General features: G+C 55.9%; 14 protein-coding genes across 14 annotated transcripts; 9 read left to right on the forward strand and 5 right to left on the reverse strand.

Annotated features, from left to right (window-relative positions):
- Positions 1-89: 89 nt before the first annotated feature.
- DL89DRAFT_254055 (cytochrome P450) lies at positions 90-398 on the forward strand (the record flags this gene model as incomplete). The annotated part of the gene is made up of 1 exon (XM_040885243.1): positions 90-398. One exon carries the CDS (start codon positions 90-92, stop codon positions 396-398), a length of 309 nt encoding a protein of 102 aa, XP_040747388.1.
- A 455-nt stretch (positions 399-853) lies between these two features.
- Positions 854-3036, forward strand: DL89DRAFT_289794 (aconitase iron-sulfur domain-containing protein; the record flags this gene model as incomplete). Its single annotated transcript, XM_040890004.1, has 7 exons — positions 854-1014; positions 1046-1123; positions 1149-1305; positions 1331-1399; positions 1474-1573; positions 1611-1786; positions 1816-3036. 7 exons carry the CDS (start codon positions 854-856, stop codon positions 3034-3036), a joined length of 1962 nt encoding a protein of 653 aa, XP_040747389.1.
- Positions 3037-4108: 1072 nt separating this feature from the next.
- On the forward strand, positions 4109-5238 carry DL89DRAFT_273683 (glucosamine-6-phosphate isomerase; the record flags this gene model as incomplete). Its single annotated transcript, XM_040889095.1, has 3 exons — positions 4109-4140; positions 4162-4910; positions 5195-5238. 3 exons carry the CDS (start codon positions 4109-4111, stop codon positions 5236-5238), a joined length of 825 nt encoding a protein of 274 aa, XP_040747390.1.
- Positions 5239-5661: 423 nt separating this feature from the next.
- DL89DRAFT_264125 (uncharacterized protein) lies at positions 5662-6559 on the reverse strand (the record flags this gene model as incomplete). Its single annotated transcript, XM_040886111.1, has 2 exons — positions 5662-6294; positions 6358-6559. Coding segments are annotated over 2 exons (426 nt in total), but the record flags the coding sequence as incomplete, so codon positions are not given.
- A 434-nt stretch (positions 6560-6993) lies between these two features.
- DL89DRAFT_11333 (uncharacterized protein) lies at positions 6994-7706 on the forward strand. The gene has a single exon (XM_040883133.1). The coding sequence runs from the start codon at positions 7211-7213 to the stop codon at positions 7574-7576; it is 366 nt and encodes a 121-aa protein (XP_040747392.1). The 5' UTR covers positions 6994-7210; the 3' UTR covers positions 7577-7706.
- A 1848-nt stretch (positions 7707-9554) lies between these two features.
- Positions 9555-10257, forward strand: DL89DRAFT_11337 (uncharacterized protein). The gene has a single exon (XM_040883135.1). The coding sequence runs from the start codon at positions 9654-9656 to the stop codon at positions 10104-10106; it is 453 nt and encodes a 150-aa protein (XP_040747393.1). The 5' UTR covers positions 9555-9653; the 3' UTR covers positions 10107-10257.
- Positions 10051-12963, reverse strand: DL89DRAFT_264126 (uncharacterized protein). The gene has a single exon (XM_040886112.1). The coding sequence runs from the start codon at positions 12908-12910 to the stop codon at positions 10409-10411; it is 2502 nt and encodes an 833-aa protein (XP_040747394.1). The 5' UTR covers positions 12911-12963; the 3' UTR covers positions 10051-10408.
- A 1512-nt stretch (positions 12964-14475) lies between these two features.
- On the forward strand, positions 14476-15593 carry DL89DRAFT_277101 (60S ribosomal protein L16; the record flags this gene model as incomplete). Its single annotated transcript, XM_040889415.1, has 2 exons — positions 14476-14526; positions 15003-15593. The coding sequence occupies exons 1-2, from the start codon at positions 14506-14508 to the stop codon at positions 15591-15593; spliced, it is 612 nt and encodes a 203-aa protein (XP_040747395.1). The 5' UTR covers positions 14476-14505.
- A 251-nt stretch (positions 15594-15844) lies between these two features.
- DL89DRAFT_277102 (small COPII coat GTPase sar1) lies at positions 15845-16589 on the reverse strand (the record flags this gene model as incomplete). The annotated part of the gene is made up of 3 exons (XM_040889416.1): positions 15845-16251; positions 16331-16450; positions 16547-16589. The coding sequence occupies 3 exons, from the start codon at positions 16587-16589 to the stop codon at positions 15845-15847; spliced, it is 570 nt and encodes a 189-aa protein (XP_040747396.1).
- Positions 16590-17616: 1027 nt separating this feature from the next.
- Positions 17617-19213, forward strand: DL89DRAFT_277103 (SKN1-domain-containing protein; the record flags this gene model as incomplete). Its single annotated transcript, XM_040889417.1, has 6 exons — positions 17617-18069; positions 18095-18187; positions 18213-18453; positions 18620-18819; positions 18857-19116; positions 19144-19213. Exons 1-6 carry the CDS (start codon positions 17656-17658, stop codon positions 19211-19213), a joined length of 1278 nt encoding a protein of 425 aa, XP_040747397.1. The 5' UTR covers positions 17617-17655.
- Positions 19214-19625: 412 nt separating this feature from the next.
- DL89DRAFT_11412 (uncharacterized protein) lies at positions 19626-20370 on the forward strand. The gene has a single exon (XM_040883146.1). The coding sequence runs from the start codon at positions 19730-19732 to the stop codon at positions 20282-20284; it is 555 nt and encodes a 184-aa protein (XP_040747398.1). The 5' UTR covers positions 19626-19729; the 3' UTR covers positions 20285-20370.
- Positions 20371-20416: 46 nt separating this feature from the next.
- On the reverse strand, positions 20417-22253 carry DL89DRAFT_264130 (uncharacterized protein). Its single transcript, XM_040886113.1, has 2 exons — positions 20822-22253; positions 20417-20682 (listed from the first exon to the last, which is right to left on the reverse strand). Exons 1-2 carry the CDS (start codon positions 22169-22171, stop codon positions 20494-20496), a joined length of 1539 nt encoding a protein of 512 aa, XP_040747399.1. The 5' UTR covers positions 22172-22253; the 3' UTR covers positions 20417-20493.
- A 964-nt stretch (positions 22254-23217) lies between these two features.
- Positions 23218-25175, forward strand: DL89DRAFT_264131 (uncharacterized protein). Its single transcript, XM_040886114.1, has 2 exons — positions 23218-24003; positions 24066-25175. The coding sequence occupies exons 1-2, from the start codon at positions 23278-23280 to the stop codon at positions 24957-24959; spliced, it is 1620 nt and encodes a 539-aa protein (XP_040747400.1). The 5' UTR covers positions 23218-23277; the 3' UTR covers positions 24960-25175.
- DL89DRAFT_289806 (thioredoxin-like protein) lies at positions 25048-25416 on the reverse strand (the record flags this gene model as incomplete). The annotated part of the gene is made up of 1 exon (XM_040890005.1): positions 25048-25416. The coding sequence occupies one exon, from the start codon at positions 25414-25416 to the stop codon at positions 25048-25050; it is 369 nt and encodes a 122-aa protein (XP_040747401.1).
- Positions 25417-25983: the final 567 nt, after the last annotated feature.

Genomic DNA, 25983 nt, shown 5'->3' on the forward strand with positions numbered 1-25983 from the left:
TGGCTCTGGCATGATCACTATATGGCGAAGCCAAGGCCTCGCTGCCGTACTTGGAGGCGTGCATCTATGAGATGCTGCGAGTGTCCCCGATGTCGTCCAACCAGCACCCAAAGGAAGTGCCGGAGGGCGGTGTCACCATGCAGGGGCATTTTTTGCCTGGCGGTACTGTGGTGTTTACTAGCTTTGGCGGCACCCACATAGACCCAAATGTGTGGGAGGAGCCGTACAGATTCAACCCTGGTCGGTTCATTGACGCACCTGATGCCAAACGCAGCATCTGTGCATTCAGCGCTGGCGTCAGAGGGTGCCCGGGCCGTAACCTGTCGTTAATGGAGATGATGACAGATATCGGCCAATATGCTCAGGGACTACAATCTGGCGCTGCCCGGACGACCTGAACCACTTGGGACCCAGTGTCCTGGACAGCCGTGGGTATCCGGACGCTAATGGATTCGGTTGCGATACATTTTTGGTACGCCTGCGAAACCCGGACGCGTGACTGTCGACTGGTACTATCCCAGCGCAAGTGAGAATGCCGGTGGGATCTTCCGGACTGCTGGTAGCATCGGAGGGAGGAAGTGAGTCATGATTTTCGGGATCGGGAGAAGTGACTAATAAGGACGTTAGATTAGGCGGCGGATCTTATCTTTTAGGCACAGGAGACACAGGGCGGAGGGAGGACAGGCGGGCCTGAATGAACGGACCAACCTGGGCTTCAAAATCCAGCCTGCTGGAGCGAGACTCTTCTGTTCCAGATAACAGTTATTGGCGTTTTCCTTCTTCTTTCTTCACTTTCTTCTTGCGACAGCATCGGGGGTTTCACAGTCACACCTGCCAGGATTACAATAAAACAATGAGCTTCAGACTTTTGGTAGCAGCAGCAGCCGCTCGCCGCATGGGCGACTCAGCCATCAAGCCGCAGCGGCACGCGGCATTCACATCGCAGCGCAGCTTCTCCTTCACGGCACCACGGCGGCACGGCGGGCAGACGCTGGTGGAGAAGATAGCGCAGCGGTACGCAGTGGGCGTAGGCGAAGGCGAGCAGGTGCGCAGCGGCGATTTCATTGGGAATCCGGCCGCGGCACATCATGACGCACGACAACACAGGGGCAGTGATTCCAAAGTTTGCCAGCATCGGGGCCACCAAGGCTGGCAGATGCGCGGCAGCCGGTGTTTGCGCTGGACCACGACATCCAGAACAAGGGCGAGAAGAACCTGGCCAAGTACAGCGGGATTGAGAAGTTTGCCAAGCAGCACGGCAACCGGTTCTATCCGGCGGGACGCGGCATTGCCCACCAGGTGCTGGTCGAGGAGGGGCATGCGTGGCCAGGGCACCATGGTGGTTGGGTCGGACTCGCACTCGAACATGTACGGCGGCATTGGCTGTCTGGGATCGCCGGTGGTGCGCACCTGACGCAGCGGCGATCTGGGCGACATCGCAGACATGGTGGCAGGTGCCGACCGGTAGCCAAGGTCGAGCTGCGCGGCCAGCTGCCCCCGGGCGTGGTGGGAAAGGACGTCATTGTAGCTCTCTGCGGGCTGTTCGGCAAGGACGAGGTGCTGAACCACGCAGGTTGAGTTTGTGGGTGCGGGCACCAAGAGCCTGGTAGTGGAGGACCGCCTGGCAATCGCCAACATGACCACCGAATGGGGTGCGCTGGCAGGTGTGTTTGCTGTGGACGAAATCACTCTGCAGTGGTATGAGCAGCGGGCTGCCTGGATCAAGAAGCAGATCGGCGACCACCCGAACGTCAACGACAAGACCGTCGGCGAGCTGCGGGCCAGCGTGCAGGCGCAAGCCGTCGCAGTGGCAAGGCCGATGCCGACGCCTCATACGCCAAGCACCTGTGGCTGGATCTGAGCTCGCTGACGCCGCACGTGTCGGGCCCCGACTCGGTCAAGGTCGCGTCGCCGCTGTCGGCGCTGGAGAAGGACAATATCAAGATCAACAAAGCCTACATTGTGTCGTGCGTCAACTCACGTGCCAAGGATCTGAAGGAGGCCGCCGATGTTGTGCGCGCCATCCAGCAGGCCAACCCCGGCAAACAGGTCAGGGCACCCGAGGGCGTCGCCTGGTATGTGGCGGCAGCGTCCACTCAGGTGCTGGCCGATGCGCAGGCCAGCGGCGACTGGCAGGTGCTGGTGGATGCAGGCGCCAGGACGCTGCCGCCGGGCTGCGGTCCGTGCATTGGCCTGGGCGTCGGTCTGCTGGAGGACGGCGAGGTCGGCATCTCGGCCACCAACCGCAACTACAAGGGCCGCATGGGCTCCAAGAAGGCCCACACGTATCTGGCGTCACCGGCAGTGGTCGCGGCGTCAGCCATTGCTGGTCGCATCTGCTCGCCGCAGTCAGCCATCTGCGGAGCGCCGGGCTCGTCGCCATCCCCTGGCCAGGTCAGCTTTGGAATTGAGGCGGCGGTCAAGAAGCCGGCAGCGGCAGCAGCCAAGTCGTCTGGTGCCATCGCCGGATTCCCGACGCGGCTGGTCGGGCGGCTGGTGTTCCTTCCGGCCGACAACCTCAACACGGACGGCATCTACCCGGGCAAGTACACCTACCAGGACGACATTACCCGCGAGCAGATGAAGGCCATCGTCATGGAGAACTACGACCCCGAGTTTGCGCGTCTGATCCAGGCCGACGATGTCGTTGTCGCTGGCGCCAACTTTGGCACTGGCTCGTCGCGCGAGCAGGCAGCGACAGCGCTCTTGGCTGCGGGCGTGCGGCTGGTGGTGTGCGAGAGCGCCAGCGAGACCTTCAAGCGCAATGCCGTCAACAACGGCCTGCTGGTGCTGGAGTGCCCACCGCTGGTGCAGTGGCTGCGCAGCAAGTACCAGGCCGACGGGTGCCCGTTGACCGTGGTAAGCGGCCTGGAGGCCCACGTCGAGCTGACTGCGGGCCAGATGCAGCTGGTGGATGCCCACGGTGCCCAGGTGCTGCAGGTGGACATGCCCAAGATCGGCAAGGCCGCGCAGGAGATCATTGTTGCGGGCGGACTCGAGAACTGGGTGCGCAACCGCATGGCGGCTGGGCCGTAGCTTGTGATCAGCTAATACATGTTACCTCCCCTTTGCGATGTGCTGACATGCGGCATGCCGCGGCCAATCTGTCCCTTCTCGATAACGAAAAAAGCTGCTTCTTTTTTTCGCAAACAGCCCTCTTCACGTGGTGCTCTCTGCACGGGTGATGGACGCACTGCATGCCTGTGTTAGTCCAGAACAGCTGAAAAGTCTCCTAAGAAATGGCCGTGCTGCTGCTGCCGTGCCCATCTCCCATTGGGGCCAGCATTCGCCTGTTCCAGCACTTTGACACGCAAGCCCGTCTCTCCCACCCCAACCAAAAATCTGCTGTCTGACTGGCTCCTTGGGACGGGCCGGCACGATGAGATGACCGAAAAAAAGGCCGCGGGAGCGCTTCGAATCACAGATGGTCTAACCATCGCTGCCACCAACCGCCGGAGTGGGGGAGGCCTGCCCGGAGTGTTGTGTAGCAGGCTTTGGGACTCCCTGCTCAATCACCCGACCGGCCCTCCTATGCGGAACATTATTTTCCTGCTGTCCTGAGATAAAGAGGGAAAAAGCCAGTGATGCCGACCGTAAAGGACCAGGGCGTGCTCTAGTAAAATTATTGCAGAAGCTTGCGCACGCAGGAGGAAAAAGCGGTTGTAGCGGTACGGCCACCCCTGCTGGAAATCATATAAATACAGGCCGAGTCCAGAACTGCTCCTTTTTTTCTCTCTCCTTGTTTTCTACCATATACCTTTTTCTATTAACCTTTTTCCTCTCCTTTTCGAGCCATGAGACTTGTCATCCGTCATGACGGCGACACTGTCGCTGACTACATCGGTAAGTTACATGGCCTACTGCTCTAATCCGCTACCTTGCCGCCGCCATTGCTTTTGTTTGCGCCTCCCTTCCCCAAGGGGTCGGTCGGAGGCTAATTTTTCCTGATCGCTGGGAAGACAAGGGCGTCGCCGCTGTTTGTCCTCGCCCTCCATTTCCATTGCCGTGGCAATTGTCGCTTTGTTTTCTTTTGTGGCAGATGCTTGCATGCGCGACACGGATTGAAAGGACCGTTGGATCTACACCAAATCGGCCCGTTTCGGGCTACATGCTGCATGCACCAGCTCAATACTTTTCGCTGTAGCCGAGTACATCAAGGAGCGCATCAACCAGTTCAAGCCCACCAGCCGAGCGCCCCTTCGTCATCGGCCTGCCCACCGGTGCCTCCCCGATCGGCGTTTACAAGCGTCTGGTGAACCTCTACAACGACGGCAAGGTGTCGTTCAAGCACGTGGTGTCGTTCAACATGGACGAGTACGTCGGTCTGCCGCGCGACCACCCGGAGAGCTACCACAGCTTCATGTGGAACCACCTCTTCAAGCACATCGATATCCCTCCCGAGAACGTCAACATCCTGAACGGCAACGCCGACGACCTGCAGGAGGAGTGCCAGCAGTACGAGGACAAGATCAAGTCGTACGGTGGTATCGAGCTGTTCATGGGCGGCATCGGCCCCGACGGCCACATTGCCTTCAACGAGCCGGGAAGCTCGCTGCAGAGCCGCACCCGTGTCAAGACCCTTGCCTACGAGACCATCCTGGCCAACGCGCGCTTCTTCGGCGGCGACGTGTCCAAGGTGCCCAAGCTGGCTCTGACCGTCGGTGTCGGAACAGTCATGGATGCCCGCGAGGTCGTTGTCATCATCACTGGCGCCAACAAGGCTATCGCTCTGGCCAAGTGCATTGAGGAGGGCGTCAACCACATGTGGACCGTATCGGCCATCCAGACCCACCCGCGCTCGCTTGTCGTCTGCGACGACGACGCCACTCTGGAGCTCCATGTCAAGACTGTTCGCTACTTCAAGAGCATCGAGCAGGTCCAGGACGAGATGATCGGTCGCGAGAACCTGGGTCTGTACGGACAGGTCGCTGGTCCGCTCAAGTACAAGGCCATTCCCTCGGGCAACTAATTTTTCATTTCCTATCTCTCGTACAATTCCCAAATCCGAATTTCCTTGCTTATTGCTCTTTGGGACAGGCTGCCCTTTGGGAGTGGGGAGAGGACGTGAATGGTTCCACCCGCTGTGCTTCTAGGCCATTTTCTCGGAACACTGGCCATTCCTAATCCGGAAGTGGTCTGCTCGTGGCCTTTTCTAAACGGTGCTGACGTACTGGTCTGTCGACATTCTGCGCAGAGGTTCTACACAGGAAGCAAACAGGATTGGGCGCCAGCATCTGAGATGTGCTCAAATGACGCGCATGCCTCATGTCCAAATCACCAGGCATGTTTTCAACAGGGAGTTGACTAACATGGCATCTCTTTTTCCTTGCCACTGGCATTGCTGTCGGTTGTTTGGAATGCGTTTGAGCTGTTTTCTGTCCAAAACATACGCCGCCCGAGCAATTCGTTTATTTCCTTATCGCATTGTTTCGCTTGTTGCGCAGCTCGTGTTGTTGTCAATGGCCCAAAGCCACTCTTATCCTTCGAACAGCCTGCTTGTTCTCCAGAACCCTTTCTGTCCAAGACGTAAATACGAAGGAAAATAACACCATATATGCCGTTGGCGTCTCTAGGGAGAGGGCTTTTGGACGACAATTTGCTTCTCTCTTCCACAGTTTCTCACCACATTTTATTCATTACGATATACGTCTGTATATCCACCTCGAATTAGTCTCCCCCTTTTCCCTTGCCTATTGATCCCCCCGTTAATGAGGTTCTCACTATCCCTAATGAACAAAAAAATCTCGCACCACAGCAGCCAGCTGTTACCAGAGAAAGTCGACAGGAGCCACATCGCATCGGTTGCCTCCGAGAGGGTCTCGTGGGATGGCCAGCAAGAGGCGACGGTTGTGTGAGCTCCTATGGCCGCGGCCGCAACAGCAGATCCAGGATACTGTGGAGCCGGAGCCGGAGCCGGTGGAGCTCAAGCTGGATCTCGACCAGAACGACGATTTCTACGGTACAGTGCTGGACGCTACCATCAGGCGGAAGCAGACCGTCGAGTGAGAAAACTGACAACTATATAAGCCATTACATAAATAAGATATTGAAAAGAAGGTGCTGAATAAATTTAGGGATTGCGAATGGTACCGCCCGGGGCATCGCACAAGATTGACCGGCCGTACTGATAGCACACCTCGTTGATTGAGCATGCCGCCGGCAACGCCAGTCCGCCGGCATCACACGCAAAGAACCCCGGCCGCAAGCCATGCGCCTCACAAAGGAATTCGCCCGGCCGGCAGCTGCGAGGAACCCGGAACGGAATGTACGGGATCACGTTTTGCCTTTGCCGGGCTCTGCGTGGACGTCGCCCGCGCCGACGATGCGGGCGAGGCCGGGAACCACCATGGGTGCCACCGGTGTATTCTGTGGCAAGGTGTGTGGGAATAGCTGCCGAGAAGGACGTGCGCGTCAATGGCGGCAGCGAGGACTGCATTTGCATTGTGGTTGGCTGTAATGAGGGAACAGCGACAGGAGAGACCGTGATGATGTTTGGCGTGCTGGAGACTGGCGCGTGCACGGTGGCTGCAGTCCGAGGCATCGGTGCCGGTGACAAACTCTGTCGCAGTAACGACGTTCAGGTGGCCGCTGTGATGGTTGTTGGGCTGGCTGGCAATTACGTTGCTTGGCATATTGGCTCGCTCGCTACTGTGCAATATAATAAAACTGGCAATTACCGACATAACCTTGTCAGCATCCATGCCGCCCAGCTGTGTGCTTTCCGGGAGCTGCTGCGAGCTTTCCAGGAGCTGGTGCGGGACACGAGGCTGCTGTGACTCATCCGGCACAGCCTCCTCTTCGTCTATACGCGAGGCGGAATTCCAGAAACCCAGGAGACGAGGGCCGCGCTATGGCACTATCGGGCTGTTGTGCAGGAGCTGAGAATTGTGCAGAGTCGGCAGCAGCCTGTGCGCTTTCCGCGGCTGCCATCGGATGGGTTTGTATCGCCGCCGAATAGCCAAACAGGACCGGTATTGCGTGCCAAGTCAATAGCTGGTCGCTGCACTGGCAAGTTTCCTTGACCCGGTACACCGGTCACGCCTCCAGGGCGACTGCGCATTCGGGAGCATCCAGATCGGGCCTTGGCTGCGCGCCAAATCCAACGGCGGCACAGAAGCTGGGTGCTCTATGGGAGCCAGCAGCGGCACGCGCGCCACTACCGGGGTCTGCTCGGGGACAGCTGGTGTGCTCTGGTGCAAGTAGATAAGCGATGATGCATTTGGCAATGGCTTGTGGCCCTTGCTTAGGCGCTCGACAGTGGCGGCCACGGCTGGCATGGGCTCGGGCGCCGCGCAGAACACAGTGGGTCCCTTTGAGCCGACACAGAGATGCGTGGTGGGGCAGAATGCCTCGACCCAGCTGCCCTGGACGCACTTTAGGTACCGGGACGAGAGGCCATTGCCGTCAGCGCATATTACTGTGTGTGCGGGGCACGGCGATTTGGGCAGGTTGGCGATGGACGGGTATGCAGCAATCAGTGATGGCAGCACTAGACACAATGCGAGTGATGTGCATGCTGGATGTTTTTTTTTTCACGGAGTGTGGTGTTTACCGAACGAAATATAGGTGTATCTGAGATCCCCGCTTGGATATGCAAATGTAGCAAATGGCGACTGATTGTTCTGAAGCGGAACCTGGAAATCTAGGACATGGAAATAATCGGGTTGAGACGCTTTGGCCAAAATAGGGAAGAAGGCGCGGCAGACCGTACGATATAGATACCCACACGACTCTCATTGCCAATCTGGCTTATGTAGTGGTTGCTGCAGCTTTTTTTGCAAGAGCACAATGCTATTTTTGCAGGCTCTACGAATTTTCACTTCTATTTTTCGAGTGCATTCCTGCCATATGTTACCCAGGGTGCAGACGCAGTGTTGCTGTATTTGGGCAACAGCAGACCAGCCAGCATGCGACGCCGGAAAATAAACACCTGCCCCTCCCTCACGCATGGTCTGCAGAACGGTCTATATTTGTGTTGTATCTGTCATCAAATCTGCACACGCCCCCTCCCCCGCACGCTTTTTCGCAACCGGGGATGCTAATTTTGAGCCCCAGGACATCGTCTGACCAAGCGGCACATTCTCCTCACATACACCTATTTGGGGGAATACCAGAAGGCCGTAGCGGAAAGGCGCCCTCGCCTCCTGCGATTGTAGTAGACCCGGCAATTTAGACTGCCGGTGACAAAGTAGGCGAGCAAGACATAGAGGGGTTTACTGCCTTGCTATTTTTCGTGCTCTCAGCTCCTCTCCCTTGTCATGCACAGAGGTGCAACCTTCCCCTCTTTCGCATGGCACAGGTGTTCTTGAATTGGGGCATGGAAGTGGTGCAAAGAACACCATACCCGTTGCAGCGCCATTCGGCGATTGTGTATTGCGCAAGATGGAGAGGATGCCGCACGGCGCCATATCATCAACCAGAAAAAGGCTACTGGTATCGCCATAGACAAAACGGATGAGGCGTAGACCTCTGGAAGAATAATCTACGCCCGGCAACGGTGAATATTATGCGGGCAGTAGTCCTTGCACTATTCTTCGACCACACCTTTACGAGAGAGAAAAAGCAAAACAAACTGGCCACATGCCACAATCATGGAAAACAGGCACACAACCCCTACTCAGTTTAGGACTGTACTGGATATAGAAGCATCCACACATACGCACTGAGAGTACGAAAAGATACATTGTTTTGTTGGACAGATAAGCGAAGAATACTGAATAAGGCAAAAACAGTAAAAGGGAAAACTCATACACATTAAGTGTGAAGGGGAGCTGGATCCACTGAGGGCAGCAGGCATTGAGGAGAAGAGGTGGTTTCGTGGATAGCTCGAGGGATCGTTAGCTTAGACACGGAGCATCATGTTCAGTGCCTTGAGCTTGGTCGTGTCGACGCTGAAGAAGTCTGCGTTGGAGAATGAGCTGTTGAGTGTCGAGGTTTCGGAGAAGGACGAGTTGCGCCGGCTCTGCGACTCGTGAATGTCCTTTTGTGTGGAGTATGACGAGGATCCGTCGATTCGCGGCCACATCTTGTTGACCATCCATCTCATCGTATACTTGAGGCTCATGGTTATATGTGTATCAGGGCTACGCTGTGTGGTAAAGAGGAGAGGAAGAGTTTGAAAAGTGCACAGGGGTCGTAAGTGAGGAGGGCAGGAGGGAAGCACAGGCGAGAGAGAATGGCCGGAATATATAAACGATTACAAAAGGCAATGGAAGGGAGGGGAATGATCTTTAGACTGGCTTGCAAACAAAGCACGTCTGTCCCATGTGGGAGGCAAGGATCTGCTGCTTTCTTTATACGCGTTTCTGTGTCAGCACCCTCCCAAGGCCGGTCGCGAACCAAAGAACCCTCTCTGCGTTTACTTGCTATGGTAAAAGGACCTTGAGACTGAATGGCATGTCGACGGCATGCCTGGTTTCCTCTCTGGGAACTGACAAATCCTGCACATTGCGGCATGGGTAAAAGGAGGGATAATCTGCGTTTATCCTCAGCACAAGCCCGCCATAAAACCCGCACAGGTACGGACGAGCAGGCTCAGTTGAGCCTCTAATGAAATATTGCCCTTCCAAAGAGAAATAAACAAATCTTGGCTCTACGACAAGCCCAGCCTGCACAGGGCTTAGTGGGCGAGAAGTGCCGGAAGCAAAAACAACATGGCCAAGATACTAAATGAGGCTCAGCCTACATTTGCCGATGCAAGATTGGCAAATGAGTTTTTTGCTGCCGAATATGATGAAGCGATTTGTCTTATTCCTTCGTCCGGCAATGTCCGGAGGGGCCACCTGCTGAATATTTTGCAGCAGTGCCTGCCTATTTTAGCCCTGCTGCTGGAGACTCGGCACTGGGGACTTGTGGGTGGTGGTCTCCTACACCCGCTTCCTGGGTTCATATACACTGGGGTCTGCGCTGTTAACATAGGTCATTCCTTGCACAATGGCTTGCAATTTCGGGTCTGCAATATCTACGCCTTTGAGCGCTCAATGGCTGCCGGGTGGCTGTGCCGGGCATGTTGTACGATATATGGTGAGAAAAATAGTGCCGATTGTACCTATTCAATGCCCCAATTTATTGTGAGACGGCCACTACTCATCTGCACCCGGTTCTGATTAGCAATGGGAGAGTACGTCTTCTGTCTTCCCGGAAGAGCGAGGCCGATGGCAGCAGATGGTGGATATGATGGAATTAAGTAACCGCCCTCTAGCATATTGATTCGTATTGCGCTATTTATGAAGCGTTTTGCCGAACACAGAGGCAGTCTTGAATACAACTGGTGCATCAGAGACACGACAGCGGTCTACGAATGGCGCCTGTGGCTTTCTTAATGCGGTGGTTACTCTGCCGGCCGCGCAAGCACAAATACTCGCTTGAACTGCTAGGTAATTCGGTACAACATGCATTGCATATCTGGCTACAACGAAAGTAAAGATAACTGCTCTGTGGCGCTGATGAAATCGTCGGTGTCCATCATTTTGAGGACATCCGTGGCCCCCTCGAGATTCCAGGCCTCGCTGAGCCTGACCAATGCATCCCACATCGACCTGATATTCCGTATCGACCTGTCAAGTTCCTGCTGCCACTGGCTCAGCGGCATCTCAGAATCGTCCGCCTCTTTTAATGCTGCTCTGCAGCAGCGAATCTGCCGCAAAAGCACGCTGGAATTAATGATGATGCTTATATACACCATTACATCAAACCTAATGCTTGGTATGTCGTCGTTATCCCTGAGGAACTCGGCCAATGTGTGTGCGCTCTGAACACAAATGTACCACGACTCTGGCACAATATCCGTTGCTAGTAGCCCCTGACTCCAGACTGTACCAAACATTGTCGACATCACCTGTCTAAGGGCCACACTTTTCGGGTCAGCCTGCTCTTCGATCGGTTGGTCAAACTCGGCAAAAAACGACGGCCGATTATTCGAGTGCAGAATGATGGTCGAACTGCACGTATATGCCGTGATGACCACGTAGCGCACTCGCATGACTGAAGCCCTGTAGTCTGCGCTACCAAACTGCTGCATATCGCTCTCGCTAAATGTAAGGCCAATAATGTGTTTGGGCGGTTTGATTCGCTCGCGTAGGTCACGCAGCTGTGCATCAAACTGGTGGAACATTGAGTAGCCAGACACCAATTTGGCCATGCGCCTAACAGGGTATACCAACTGCCCAGAGTCAGCAACTGGCTCGAGGAAATCCACCGCAGGAAACGGGCGATTCTGCAGTTCCATATTGTCCTGGTCGATTCTTGCTGCCCTTGCATCGCTCAGAAACTGGCAAATGCGGCTATCCAGCGTGCTAAACTCGCAAAGTAATGCAAACGAATGAGATACAGCTCCGGTGACGACGGAGACAGGGATTTCCTGCTCCGGCGATGACTCGTGCGACGACATCTTCTTTGAGCTGCCGCCATGGGCTGCCAATACCCTCTCAGAAACGGGCATCATTCCATCGGTGCTGTAGATGAGGGGAAACTCGATATCGTTCCAATCCGAGTCGGCACAGGGCGATTTGACAAATATCGACGATTCTGGTATCATTGTCGGCAAGCCCTGAACCAGTGCCATTAATGAATCGTGCTGGAAGACCGACCAGAATATCCGCCGCTTTGTCTCGACCTCAATCCACTCCTCCCATGTCTTTGGGTCCGAGTTCCTGTACAGATCAAGTTTGTGATAGCCCAAGCGCATGATCAAACCTGTCGTCGCTGATATTATCACTGCATAGGTATCCATACGGGTCACCTGGGCCTCCGTCATCGACAAGAAGAGCAATGCCAAGACAATGTCAGTCGTCGGCTTCTCCAGCGAAAATAGTATTTTGGTCTTGAGCTCGCTTGCCAGGTTGCCGGTTTCAAGCTTGACCCTCTTCTTCAGCGCAACATATGGTGCAACCACGCACTTGAGTGCCTCAATGAGCAGCGGATGCACATCGTTGGCGACAATGCGGCGTAAAAATGTCGATGGGTGGAAGACGGCACCATATGATGGATACACATAGTCGAAATATGCCAGCACTGCGTCGCGTGTCTCCGTTTCAACCTTGTCCGAATAGAATTCCTGTAGCAGACCATCAATTGGCGGTCTGACAAATCCGTCTGTGTGCATATCGTCCTCGGACGACGGGCTGTGGCGTGAGGTATCGGTGCCTGAAGAAGACATCCGCGGATTGGACGGCGTGCGGCTAGAAGCATACAGCCTGCTGGTCCGGACCACCTCGTCATCCAGCAGAAGATTGGCGATGTCAGCTGCCGAAGGCTTTTTTGTGAATTTGCCGTATGTGGCCGCATCGGCATTCGACAGTTCTGCCTTGGCCACCCTTGGCTTAGGACCGCGCCGTTTCATCGTCCTCCATTCGCACCGCACATCGCGCTTGATGCAGTTATTGCACGGTTTGCCACCATCGCACTTGATTCGTTTCTTGTGGCACCAGTCGCACGCCTGTGTGCGTCTTTGTTTGCGTACCTGCGCATGCTGCTGATACTGCTCTGAAATGTTTTCCTGCAGCGGAATTGCGGAGTGCAGGTGCATATTTGACTGATGCTGCCCGCTCAGCTTCGGCGATCCCTCGGACTTTGTTGCATGCGATGGGTAGAGGCGGGTAAAGTCATGGCTGGGGGTCATGTCCACTGTATACGGGTGATGCCGGTGGTCAACAGCAACAAAGTCAGGTCCCGCACGGATAGCCCCGCTGTGTGGTGTCTGGGAGGGTGGAGGCTGCCACGGCGTGTCCGCATGCACGAGACTGTGCCAGTGCCCTGGGGGTGTAACCGTTGGGTCGGCTGAGTCCCCTGCAGCGCCTTCGCGCACTGCCGACTTGTTTGGCTGGACTACGGGCGTGCTCAACAGTGGGGGCGTACTCACGCGAGTGATGGCCAATATGACATTATCGTCAGGTATACCGGTGCTATCCATGGCTACGTTTGCTACTACTAATCTGGGGTAATAAAAATACGGTGGGTTTTGTGGAGAAAAGAGGCATAAAGGGGGACGTGGATTTCCACTCCTTCTGGGTATAAACTGTAATTATTCTGGCTAATAATAGGATGCAAAGCAGCTCCTGCAAGCGCATTCGGTGCTGCAATTCTTGGCGTCTGTCCGACTCGTGGCGTTGCATGGCCACCGCTACTTTGGTGGTGATATCCGAAGCAGATGCACACGTAGGTGTAAGCTGCGCCCGGGGCATACGTTAAGGCAATGTCTCCACGCCCCTACATGCCATCCATGTAGCGCAGTGTCTGGCTTGTATGAGCGTATGGAAAATAATGGTTCGGCTCAAATGGGACCGCGGCGGAGTTGATAACAGTGGAAGATCCTTGATCACTGCCCTCGGCTATACTCGGTGTCAGCTTCACGGTTTAATACGGAAAAAGCTGATTCACGCACATATTTCATAAGCAGCATATGCCGCTGCTAAGGTGGTGGAGCTAGTGCCCAAGTATTCGCAAAGCTGTAGTGGCTATGTAGCCGTGCTGCTTGTCGACAACTCGAGACTGCTCTTGACAAATGCTATGACATCCCACACTTTCCCTACTAGGCGGCTGCGCATCCTTAGGGGAAGGGGTTTCTCGCTCACTGCTTTGCAGGCGTCAAAGTCAGGCAACCAGAGCACCATGCTCTGCACCACATGGCACTCGGGATTAGTAAATTCGGGGATGCAGCCTATCTTATGCAATTCATGCATATGAACACCAACACGCCACACAGACTGCACCACTGTTGATTAGCCCGTTTTTGGATGCATTTCTCAGCAGGTGGCTTGCCTCATCACTGCGTGTACCGGCGGTATATTTGTGGTCTGCCAGACACTCTCGGTACTTGGTGTTATATCAAGGGGTGTCAAGTGATGACGGATTCTTGGTGTGGTTCATATTCCAGCCATGGCGGTATGCTGCTTTGCCGCTTTAACTGTCGCAGGCTGCTAATGTATTCGGTTATATGCTGCGGTTGGGCCAACACAGAGCCTGTCTGACGCAGCTCTCGCACGGTCGGGTGTATCGCAGGGATCTGAAAGTGCTGGTTCTCCCACTCCAGTGCTGCTGGTGCGACGTCACTCCACGTCGCAGCACCTATCGGCGTTGGCGGTTGGCCACCAGCCGCCCAAATCCCAAGCACGTGAGATCCAGACCCTACAGTTTCCAGATTCCCACAGTGATCCTGGATCGTGAGATCAGTTTGCTAAAAATTTAGTGCTTGTCCATGAGCTGCCAACCACGCGAGCCGGCTGGCATTCCAGTGCCCAAGCCGGCTCCCTCGCCCGCGCCCCATCGCGGCTGCCCGGCTTGGAAGGGGTGGGCATGGCCAGATTTTTTTCGCCCAGCAAGGGGCCATGCTAAGAGCCGGGCGGGGTCCCCCCAGCGATCAGAGGCGAGGAAAAAATTGAGGCCAAAATAGAGAAAGTGCCTCAAAGGCGGGCGCCGGGCCGAAGCACTTTATAGTCTCCCTCTCTTTCACTATCTTTACCTTTATTCGGCAGAGTAACCTTTTCGCCCTATATTGCAAAAAGTACCATGAACGCTCAGTACACCAAGGTAAGGCACCGCGATTGCACTGATTCTGTGCCCTTCGAGATTCATTGGGCCAATGCTGCCGAGAGGAAGTAATCGGTGAAGAGTGCGCGCGCAAGTGTCGGGGTGTGTTTTGTGGTCGTGTCCGGCAGTGGGAACAGGGTCGCAGGAGCTGCACATGGAGCAGATCTCCCTACGTGGGTTGGCGCGCCGAGGACGCGTCCAGCAGGGAGGAGGGCACTTTTGGCGGCAACAGTGGTAACTGCATCATGTTTGCAGTCCAGCCAGTCTGAGCAAAGTGGGGTTCGCCCTGCTGGGAAGACGTTGCCGAGCGGGGTCTACCAACGACACATACGCGCCGCATTCACGCACCACTGCTAGACTCGCAGATCGCGCATACTCTGGACAACATTACTTTATTCGGGAGACAGCACATGCTGTAAACAACATCGCTGGCCACACAACATCTCGACTAACCACCGGCATCGTGCTTCATATAGGTTCACGTCATTGACGGTAAGGGTCACCTTCTCGGTCGCCTCGCCTCCGTTGTCGCTAAGCTGCTGCTTAACGGCCAGAAGGTCGTCGTTGTCCGCTGCGAGGAGATGAACGTCTCGGGCTCGTTCTACCGCAACAAGATCAAGCTGCAGAACTACCTGAACAAGCGTTGCCTGTCGAACCCCAAGCGGGGTCCGTTCCACTTCCGTGCTCCGTCGCGCACCTTCTACCGTGCTCTGCGCGGTATGATCCCGCACAAGACTGCCCGTGGTGAGGCCGCTCTTGCCCGCTTGAAGGTCTTCGAGGGTGTCCCCCCTCCCTATGACAAGCAGAAGCGCATGGTTGTCCCCCGTGCTCTGCGCGTCATCAACCTGAAGCCCGGCCGCAAGTTCACCACCCTCAGCCGCATGTCGACTGAGATCGGCTGGAAGTACCAGGACGTTGTTGCCGACCTCGAGAAGAAGCGCAAGGTCCGCGCCCAGGCTTTCTACGAGCGCAAGAAGGCTCTGACCAACCTCCGTGCCAAGGCTGTTGCCGCCAAGGAGGCCGACCTTGCCCCCATCAAGGAGCAGCTCGCCGTTTTCGGTCACTAAGTTGTTTTGAACTCTGCTTCCCGAATAAACTGGACAACTGTATGCCCCTAGCCACCCACCCCCATGTATACCAAGCACCTCATTCGCACATATGTGCACTACGAGGGGAGGTGCTGGGAAACAAGTAAGCGACTATATTGCGCCGTGCATATTGCCCCAGCCGCATGATTTGCTGCAGAACATGCCAGAAGGGACACAGCGTAACGGAAGAGTAATATTTTCTGAAATAGGTAGAACGGGTGTACGTTTACTTAGACGTACTGCGACAGCCAGCGGAAGCCGTCGCCGTAGCCCTGGCGCATTACAATGCTGCACATGAAGACCTCGATCGGGCGGATGTCCTTGAGGGGAACCTTGCCCTTGCCAGTAGTCTGGTACAGGCCGAGCTGGGCCCGGAGCTCCTCCTCGGAGACGGCGCCGCGCGAGTCAATCTTGTTGCCGAGGATCAGGAACGGGGTGTTCTGCAGCTGCTCGATCGCCAGCAGGGCGTCGAGCTCAGCCTTGGCCTCCTGGAACCTCTCGCGGTCGACGGCATCGACCAAGAACACGATTCCGCTGACCTCAGGGAAGTACTCTCTCCACAGCCGGCGCGCCTGCCTGTGTCCACCCAGATCGAAGGTTGTGAACTTGACGTTGCCAATCGACAGCTCCTCCGAGGCTACATGAACAGAAAGTAAACGTCAGCAAAAAAATCCGGCATATGCGCTGGCACCAATCATTTCAGGCGTAGTACTTACTGGGATGCAGGGTGGGTGTGAGCGTCGCCAGGCGGTCGTTCTTCAGCATGTGAAGCAGCGTGGTCTTTCCAGCGTTGTCGAGACCGAGGAACAGCAGCTTGGCGTTCTTGTTGACAAGACCTACAGCGGCAGCCAAAGGGAAGCGCAGGTCGTTAGCCTGAAATTCCAGGTTCATCTCGATCCTCTTTTGCGCGCACATTCTCTGCGTGTACTTACCAAAGTTGGCCAGAACGTCCCAGAACCAGTTAAAGATGAACATTGCTTTTGTCGATTCTGCGGTCTAATGCAAAAACAGAGAAGGGAAAGGTGGAGGATTGCAGGAAGGTTGCGAAGCAGAGATGGGTCAGAGAAATTCATATGAAAGAAGGGCTCCACACTTGCCCGCCTCACCTGGCAGCGGCAGCACAGCCGGTGGCAACGCGCCTGATCATGGTCGGATTATCTTCACCTGATTGCACAGCAACTTTCTGGTTCTGTCTGATGCCCACGCTCGGGCAGACACACGTTGCCTGTGCTTGCATCGTCCATGTCGACATGCGCCGACATAAGGTGTCGCCAGCTGGTGTCTGTCAGTACGCCCGGGGGCCTACCCCTTGCCAAGGGCCTGTGTTTAGAGCACGGGAGGGGCTCTAAAAATAAAACTGTGCGCCAGTTGCACCAGCTTGGGGATGCGAGGTTTGCACTGCCCCATCGGCATTTTTCGCTCTCAGTCAATTGCTTTCGTCTGGAGTAAAACAAACGTGCTGAGGCGGACGATCTCTTGAGAGGACAGACGTCCTAGCCGACCAACGCGGCTGCTGCCTCTGCCGCTCCAATTGGAAGGGATTCACCCGGGCAAAGCTATGCTAATGCAAGTGCGACAGACGACATCGAAGCTCCTATGCACAATGATGCTGACCACTGTGGCAGCAGATTCGGGGGTTCGGCTCAGGTGCTCTGTCGAACCCAGTTTTTCGCTCTCGCTTTTTCGCTTCACTCTTCCCTTCCTGTTGACCTTTCTGCCAACTTTTTCCACTACTGCCCTCCATTTTATTATTCCATTTTTCGCAAAGCAAAAACAAGAGGATCCTTCCGTTCCCTCTGTTTTCCTCTTCCCCCATTTTCCATACTCTTGCAAAACGCTGTTGTCGCTGGAATAGAGGCAGGGCGATAAAAGACAGTTCCCATCCAACCCCGGCTGCTTGGGCAAGAGCTAACGACATCCACTACTATATCCATACCCACGCTTCCCTTTTTTACACTTCCCACGCACACTCCGGCTCCCCTAGGACGACGGGACAACGAGACAGCACGCTATAGACGCTATCTGAAAACAAAAGAAAGCCATGTCTATTGGAAAGAGGTACCACCTGTGGAAGGCCAAGCTGCTGTGGTCTGGCCACGGCTGGTGCAATGTCATGACCCTCGGACTGATCATGGTTGCACTACTGTTTATGTTTATCGGGCTCCCAATCCTTGGCCACTACAACTGGGGCCGCAAGCACAAGAGCGCAGGCCCCGGAGATTCAGATATCCGACTACGACCTGAACGTGAACGCATACGCAAAGAGGTACTCATCGGTTGGTCCAGCCGCTGGTTCCTGAGAAACTGCCCGTCGACCCTGATTCGGATCCTAACCTGGAATGGGAAGTCTGCGGATGGCAAGATGTGGAAGCTCGTATTCAGCGACGAGTTCAACGAGGAAGGTCGGAAATTTGGTCCCAACGAGGACCCGACATGGGAAGCCGTGGATCCTCTGGTACTGGCCCACGCGTGACCTCGAGTGGTATGACCCGTACCATGCAACGACGGAGAAGGGCAAGCTGGTGATCACGCTGGAGAAGAAGATGACCCACGAGGGCCTTCCGTTACACCTCGTCGATGCTGCAATCGTGGAACAAGCGGTGCTTCCAAGGTGGCTATCTCGAGGCTAAGGTATCAATGCCTGCAGACGGCACAAAATCGGGGTACTGGCCTGCTATCTGGACCCTGGGCAACCTGGGCCGTGCCGGCTATGGCGCTACCACCGACGGAATGTGGCCGTACACGTACGACACTTGCGATGAAGGTGTGATGCTGAACCAGACTAACTCGGCGCTGTCAATGCTCCCTGGCCAGCGGCTTAACGCATGCGTGTGCAGCGGTGACCACCCGAATCCCTGGTCGCGGACGCGGCGCGCCTGAAATCGATATCTTTGAAGGCAGTGTCCGGAGATGGTGTTCTGTCCATGTCCATGTCTGATCAGGTCGCTCCTTTCGACTACCACTACGCGATTCAGAAGGACAACTACACGTACATTTGGGAAAAGCTTGGAATGGGACCGACAAGGACACTATAGGCAGGTCACGCTACAACTCGTACTTTGGCGGAACATTCCAGCAGAGTGTCTCTTCATTGCACTATGTGGATCCTGCCGCAAGTAACGGTATTAAGTACTCGACCTACGGCTTCGAGTATCGCCCAGGTAAGCATGGCTATATCAGGTGGTATGTTGACGGTCGAGCCCGTGTGGCACGTTGATGCGCGTGCCATCGGCCCCAACAAGCTCAGCAAGGTTAGCCAGCGCATCATTGCCGAGGAGCCCATGTACATTATCATGAACCTGGGTATCTCTAGCGGCTTCGCTTACATTGCCGATGATCTGAAGTTCCCGGCGAAAATGCATGTCGACTACATTCGGCTGTTCCAAGACCCGGATGACATTCGCCTTTCGTGCGATCCGCCTGACATGCCTACCGGCAAGTACATCCAGAACCACCCGCGTGCCTACTACAACGCCAACCTGACCAGATGGAAGCAGACCGGGTACGGCTGGCCATCATTCAAGCTCAGCAACAAGTGCTCCAACAAGCACTCGAGTCCGTTCGACAAGTACAGCTACGTGGACTTCCCGTCCAACTAAGCCTACCACCTCATCTCCCATCCCGCCCCCTTTTCTGTATCTCTCACTTTTTTCCACTCGACCATTCTCGCTTGCTTTCCCTTCCTCCTTTTTCTCTCAATATCTACCCTCATCTTTGAGATTCTTATTACATGTTTTGTGTCTTCATTACAGCGTAAAAATGGTATATGGCCCGGGCTGGGATGTCACCAGAGGTTGAAAAATATTGGCAATATAAGCAATGTAGCGGACCGCATGGCCCAGGGCAATACTCTTACAGGGGTTGCCATGTTGCTTCGATAGATTGTGATGCAGTCTGGCCATGAATCTGGTGTCCCAATTCGCCCAGGAAATATACCGCTGGTTATTAAAGGGAAATAAAGTCGCAGCAGGGATCTGGACGCCGTCTACAAGTGTGAGCATCCCATCCTCACTTGTTCTTCCAGTACCCCGCGCACTACGTATATTTCTTACCCATTTTGCGTCTAGGCACATCATTCACTGGGCTTAGAAGCGGCGGGCTCTGTACAGTTTTAAATGTCAGACAGCGCCCGGAGTTGCGAGATGTTTTGCTTTTTCTCCGTCATCAACTGCAGTCAACAATACGGGCGAACATGTTTTTTTCAAGCATCCATACTTTTACTATCAACACTTGCGGCGGTGTGTGTCGCAAACGGCCAAGCTAGCCCGCTAAGCGCTTCCATGCAGGCGCGCTTTGCAGGCTGCGCCGAGGGCTCGCGTATGTGTACAGGTGCCGACGGCACCTCTCAGACATACTACAGATGCACCAACGGCGTATGGACCCTCTTCACGTGCGGCAGCGGATACTTGTGCGTGTCAGGCGTGGTTGGGCAAGCGTCGTGCCAGCCTATGGTGCCACTGTGCGCCAGCGGGCAGCAAAAGTGCGTCGGGCCCAGAGCGTTCTTGTCATGCGTCGGTGGTCAGTGGACGACTGGCTCATGCAAGCCCGGCGACCGCTGCATAAACATCCCAGGCAATATGATCAACTGCCAGGTTGGCGGCGGCAGAAGGGCCAGACACAACGTGCGCGAGAGCGCCCTGATGATCGTCCCCCCGAATGCAATCGTCTGAGTGTTTGGGCAATAGTGGCATTTCTTTTGCCTTCCAGTATTATTTTGCAACAATGAAGACAACAAACATAAAACGCATATGCCCACTGAGAAGAAAAACGATGATCGCCTTTGTGGGCTATCATTTAGTGATAAGATATTAAAAGAAACAAAGATGCTACATAGAGACGCTCAGAGTCTGCTCAAAACGGAGTAGTCGCAATGACCAGCTTAGTTGAGGGTGACGATGCGGCACTTGCGGACCGAGGTGGTAGGGGCGACCTCAGAGGTGGGCTCGACCGACGACGGAGTGGAGATGATCACGGTGGTGACAGTGGTGGGCTCGCAATCAGGGCACGGGGTGGTCTCGATGGTCTGGGTGACGGTGGTCGGCTCGCACGGGGTGGTGGTGGGAGCGACCTCCAGAGGTGGGCTCGACCGACGACGGAGTGGAGACGATCACGGTGGTGACGGTGGTGGGCTCGCAATCAGGGCACGGGGTGGTCTCAATGGTCTGAGTGACGGTGGTCGGCTCGCACGGGGTGGTAGTGGGCTGGACCTCCGAGGTAGGCTCAACCGAGGACGGGACCTCAGTGGTGGTCGGGGTCACGGTGTAGACGGTGGTGACGGTAGTGGGCTCGCAATCAGGGCACGGGGTGGTCTCGATGGTCTCGGTCACGGTGGTCGGCTCGCACGGGGTGGTGGTGGTCTCGACCTCAGTGGTGGGCTCAACCGACGACGGGACCTCGGTGGTGGTCGGGGTCACGGTGTAGACGGTGGTGATGGTGGTCGGCTCGCACTCGTGGCACGGGGTGGTAGTGATGGTCTCAGTCACGGTGGTGGGCTCGCACGGGGTGGTCTCCGAGGTAGGCTCGACCGACGACGGGACCTCGGTGGTGGTCGGGGTCACGGTGTAGGTGGTCGTGATGGTGGTTGGCTCGCACTCGTCGCAAGGAGTGGTGGTGATGGTCTCGGTGACAGTAGTGGGCTCGCACGGGGTGGTCGACTCCTCCGACGACTCCTCCTCCGACGAGGTCGGGGTCTCGGTGATGGTCTCGGTGACAGTGGTTGGCTCGCACTCGTGGCAAGGAGTGGTGGTGTAGGTGGTGGTGTAGGTAGTGGGCTCGCACGGGTCGGTGGAAGACTCGACATCCAAGGCAATGCTGGACTCGCAGTCAGAGTCCGAGGACTCAGTAGGCTCCTCCGAGGACTCGGAGGCATCCGACGACTCAACAGGGACATCAGAGGACTCAACAGGGGAGTCCGAGGACTCAGAGGCATCCGACGACTCAGTGGGCTCCTCCGACGACTCAGTGGGCTCCTCCGACGACTCAGTGGGCTCCTCCGACGACTCAGTGGGCTCCTCTGACGACTCAGCAGGAGCGTCCGAGGACTCGACAGGGGCATCCGACGACTCAGAGGCATCCGACGACTCGACAGGAACATCAGAGGACTCAGCAGGGGCATCCGATGACTCAGTGAGCTCCTCCGAGGACTCAACAGGGGCGTCCGAGGACTCAACAGGGGCCTCAGAGGTGACCTCAGAGGTAGCCTCAGTGGTCTCCTCAGAAGTGGCCTCGGTGGTCTCCTCAGATGTAGCCTCAGTGGCCTCCTCAGATGTAGCCTCGGTGGTGGTCTCCTCAGTGGTGGCCCTCAGTGGTGGTCTCCTCGGTGGTGCCTCAGTGGTGGTCTCCTCGGTAGTCTCCTCGGTGGTGGTCTCCTCGGTGGTCTCGGAAGGAAGAGTGCTGGTGATGCTCTCAATAACAGAGGTGGTCTCAGAAGAGATCATGCTGGTGATGCTCTCAACAGCGGAGGAGGTCTGGACAGACATCAGGCTGGACATGTCCTCAACAGGGGCGGCGAAGGCAACCGCGGCGAACAGAGCAACGAACGAGATAGCAGACTTCATTGTTTAAGTTAAGAGGTAAGGGGGTAAGGGAGATGTACTGGTCGGGATGGGATAAGGAAGGGTGGCGGAAGGAATGTACGCTATGGACAAATACCAAGGTAACAGGTTTCAGAAAGAATACTAGGGATTGATACAATACCGGAATATTTAATGAGGAATCCTGGTAGAGGCCAGGTACTAGCCACGTATTTATAACCGGGTGGCAGCGTGTTCGCACCGGATGCCGCTGCCTCCCGGACTGAGCACTTGCGCTCGGAACACGCTGCCCTCCCCCTTTCAAAATGCCCCTTATCTTTCTTGTTCTTTCTTGTACAATCGCGTTAAATTTAGCAGTTGCTGTTCGGTGACCAGGCACACACTGGGACACCAAAAATACCGGGTGTGGGTGGATCTACTGAGGTACAGAGTTTTACATCATGCCACTACGCCTGATGTCGTACACCGCGCTCAACAATATTGCGACTGGGTGGCACAGTGAAGTCGCCGGTGCTGTTTTAGATGCAAGTACGCCGACGCCATTGGTGGGACTATCAGGCTGCCGTTACCTCACCCCACGGACCCAAAGGTATCGCCAGCAGCCTACCGGTGACGCACTGGCTGTGTGGACGCGCTGCTCCAGTCAGGCGTCCGCTGCAAGCTACAAAAGATGTCAACAATCGAGGATGGCAGCTGCTACACAGGCAAAAGGAGATGATGAGTCTAGTCTGCTGCGAGTTCTAGAAGCAATTGCAGTGAACTGAAACAAGCCAGCAATCCGAGTTACTTGACACCAGTCATCAATAGGTTTGACGGTAGAACCCAAAAATAACATAGCCAACCAACCCTGTAGCCCGGCCATAGAGCTTGGGAGCCTCGCCTGAAATAGTACACTGCTGTAGCAATATTTAGTAGCCATCGTGAAAGAATAAATAGCACAGGCTGTTTACCAAAAGACCAGTAGGTCCTCCCCCGCTTAACCATAAGACCGCCTAATTTCAGCGCGTTGGATCCGCAGTGTTACATATGCGCAATGGCAGATGCGTGGGTTCTCAAGCAAATCCCGCCTTGTCTCTCACGCGAATATCTCTAAACATCATCGCATACACTCAACACCTACGCCGACCACTATGTCTTTTTTGGGATCGAAGATCGCGGCTGCTCACCAGCAGCCCAACCGGCTCGCTGCAAGGGCTCTGCGCCAAGGCACAGCTGCGATCAGCGCCACCAGCAGCGCGCTTGCCAGGCCCCCACCCCCACCGGCGGCGGCGCTCCGTGGCCAAAACCACCAGCTGCGCTCACTCCACGCCTCAGCACTGACGCAGAAGAATGCGGCGGGCGGCGGCCTACTGAGCAGACTGTTGCAGACAGCCCAGTCCAATAACCCCATCACCTCGCAGTGGTACGGACAGCCTGTGCACGAAACCCACCCAGAGCTGGTGCTGGCGGACGAGCTCACGCCTGGAATATCAGCCGGAGAGTACGAGACCCGACGCCAGGCACTGATGAGCGCTCTCCCCGAAGGGAGTTCCGTAGTGGCATTTAGCGCCCGCATGTTTTTTGTCTCACCGCATGTGTTCCACACGTTCCGGCAGGACTCGGACTTTCATTACCTTTGCGGCTGGAACGAGCCCGATTCGGTGCTGGTGCTGGAGAAGGACAAGTTTGCCGCGCGCGGCTACACAATGACCATCTTCGCTAACCCAAAGGAGCCCGAGAAGGAGCTGTGGGAAGGCCCGCGCAACGGGCTCGAGGCTGCAGTCGACATGTTTGGCGCCGACCAGGCCCGGCCGATTCGCGAGTTCAATAAACACGCGGGCAAGATGCTCAGGCGGTTCAAGACTGAGGGGAGCCCGGTTTCGGGCGCCTTTATCTACACCGACCTGGACCCGACAACGGGCTCGTGCGCAGCACCCAGTGCGGCGGGTTCGCCAAGCTGCTGAAGGAGGAGGGCGTCGGGTCGCGTATCCAGCGGCTCACATCGCAGGTGCAAAAGCTGCGCCTGATCAAGTCGCCCGCCGAGATCAGCCTGATGCGTGAGGCCAGTCGCCTGTCGGCCAGCGCGTTCCAGCGGATCATGCGCGACTGCAGGCCGGGGCTCAGCGAGGCTACACTGCAGGGAATCTTCACGCGCCAGTGCCAGGAGGCCAGTATCGTCGATGGCACTGACCGTTCTCCGCTGACACGGCCCGCCTACGTCCCTGTGTTTGCGTCAGGAGAGCACGCACTGTGCCTGCACTATGTGCATAACTCGGGTCCTGTCAAGGACGGGGACCTGATTCTAGTTGATGCTGGCGCAGAATATGCCTCGTATGCTGCCGATATCACGCGTACCTTCCCAGTCAACGGCCGCTTCACTGCGCCGCAGCGCGACTTGTACAGCGCGCTGCTGGCGGTCCAGGAGCAGATGCTCCAGCTGTGCCATGCCTCGGCTGGATACTCGCTGAACGAGATCCACCGCCAGTCGACTTACCGCCTGCAGCAGGAGCTCAGGCAAATCGGCTTTGAGGTCTCGGCACGCGACATCGACGACCACCTGTACCCGCACCACATCTCCCATTACCTGGGCATGGACGTACACGATACTGTCGACATGACCCGTTCGCAGCTTCTCAAGCCCGGCATGGTGGTCACTGTCGAGCCTGGGGTCTATGTCCCATACGACAGCCGGTTCCCAAAGGCGTTCCAGGGAATTGGTATCCGCATCGAGGACGACATTGTGGTTGGGCAGACTGCTGCGGATATGGAGAACCTGAGCATCGGCACCCCCAAGACCGTCGAGGACATCGAGGCACTGATGAACACGCATTGAACCCCAGGGTCTACTTTCATTAGTAAGCTAGTTTGCTCTTTTACTTAGAAACAGTACATAGAGGTCGCCGATACCAGCTGCAAAAAAGTTAGAGCTTCAGAGCAAAGCTGCTCAGCGACTCGTAGGACTGTCCGCCGGGGACCTCGCCCTCGTTGACGCCGTTGCGGTACAGCACGACGGTCGGGTAGCCGTCAATGTCGGCCTTGTCGCAGAGCGCGCGGTTAGCCTTGCAGTCGACCTCACCGAAGTAAATGTCCTTCATACCCAGGCTGTCCTGCAGGTCTCCCGACACCTGCTTCCATGTTGGCGCAAAGCGGCGCGACCACGGGCAGGTGGGCGAGTAGTATTTCACCAGCCAAATTCCGTCCTTGGTCTCCGAGGCGAACGTGGCGCTGTCCAGGATCGTGTATCCGCTGACAGCAGTAAGCAGTGAAAGCGCAATAGTCGTAAACTTCATGGTTAGAAACAAATGTAGAGGGAAAAGAGGAGGAAGTAGGACGAGTGTTAAAATGAAAAGCGTGAGCGGAACAAAAAAGGTGCAAGCACCTTCAAAATACTCGAAAACACATTTTTCTGCGCTATTGTAGCTGCAGCTTTCACACTTTCGTGCTTGGCGGGCAAACAGGCGATGTGCGTCATGTGCATTGGCAATGGTCCGCTCGCCCTTTGCCGTATAAAAGGTCGATCGCTAGTGGATCCGCAAAACAGGTCCAAGCGCCCTCCTCGCGTCTGGCCAGCCTAAGCCATGGTGTACAGCATGTGCACCATGGGGCTCTCTGCAATGCCAGCAGCATGTCGCCAAACAGCGGCAGTGCGTCCACCATATCTGTGGCTCGCCAGCCTACTGTGATTTCTGCTGATCCACCCTGAGGACTCGCCACCGCCACCGCCACCAGCCCAACAAATATCGCTGAGCCTGCTGTAGCAAAGGACTGGCAGACTCATCCTACACGTGTCGCCTGCGCCCTATCAGCGGGCTAGCCTGGAGCATCCCTGCAGCGAGCTCGACTCGTTTTTCTGAAGC

Source organism: Linderina pennispora (genome assembly GCF_002104995.1).
Source record: "Linderina pennispora strain ATCC 12442 chromosome Unknown DL89scaffold_1, whole genome shotgun sequence".
Lineage (NCBI taxonomy): Eukaryota > Fungi > Kickxellomycota > Kickxellomycetes > Kickxellales > Kickxellaceae > Linderina > Linderina pennispora.

Bases quoted from the DNA above. Each gene is read 5' to 3' on its own strand.
- DL89DRAFT_264130 (XM_040886113.1), bottom strand. From the start codon at position 22,171: ATGAAGTCTGCTATCTCGTTCGTTGCTCTGTTCGCCGCGGTTGCCTTC. The intron at 20,683-20,821 runs GTCCAGCCCACT...CCACCTCTGGAG, and splicing joins CGGTTGAGCCTACCTCGGAG to GTCGCTCCCACCACCACCCC.
- DL89DRAFT_11337 (XM_040883135.1), top strand. From the start codon at position 9,654: ATGGCCAAGATACTAAATGAGGCTCAGCCTACATTTGCCGATGCAAGA.
- DL89DRAFT_11333 (XM_040883133.1), top strand. From the start codon at position 7,211: ATGATGCATTTGGCAATGGCTTGTGGCCCTTGCTTAGGCGCTCGACAG.
- DL89DRAFT_11412 (XM_040883146.1), top strand. From the start codon at position 19,730: ATGTCAGACAGCGCCCGGAGTTGCGAGATGTTTTGCTTTTTCTCCGTC.
- DL89DRAFT_264126 (XM_040886112.1), bottom strand. From the start codon at position 12,910: ATGGATAGCACCGGTATACCTGACGATAATGTCATATTGGCCATCACT.
- DL89DRAFT_264131 (XM_040886114.1), top strand. From the start codon at position 23,278: ATGTCTTTTTTGGGATCGAAGATCGCGGCTGCTCACCAGCAGCCCAAC. The intron at 24,004-24,065 runs GTTTCGGGCGCC...CGCAGCACCCAG, and splicing joins TCAAGACTGAGGGGAGCCCG to TGCGGCGGGTTCGCCAAGCT.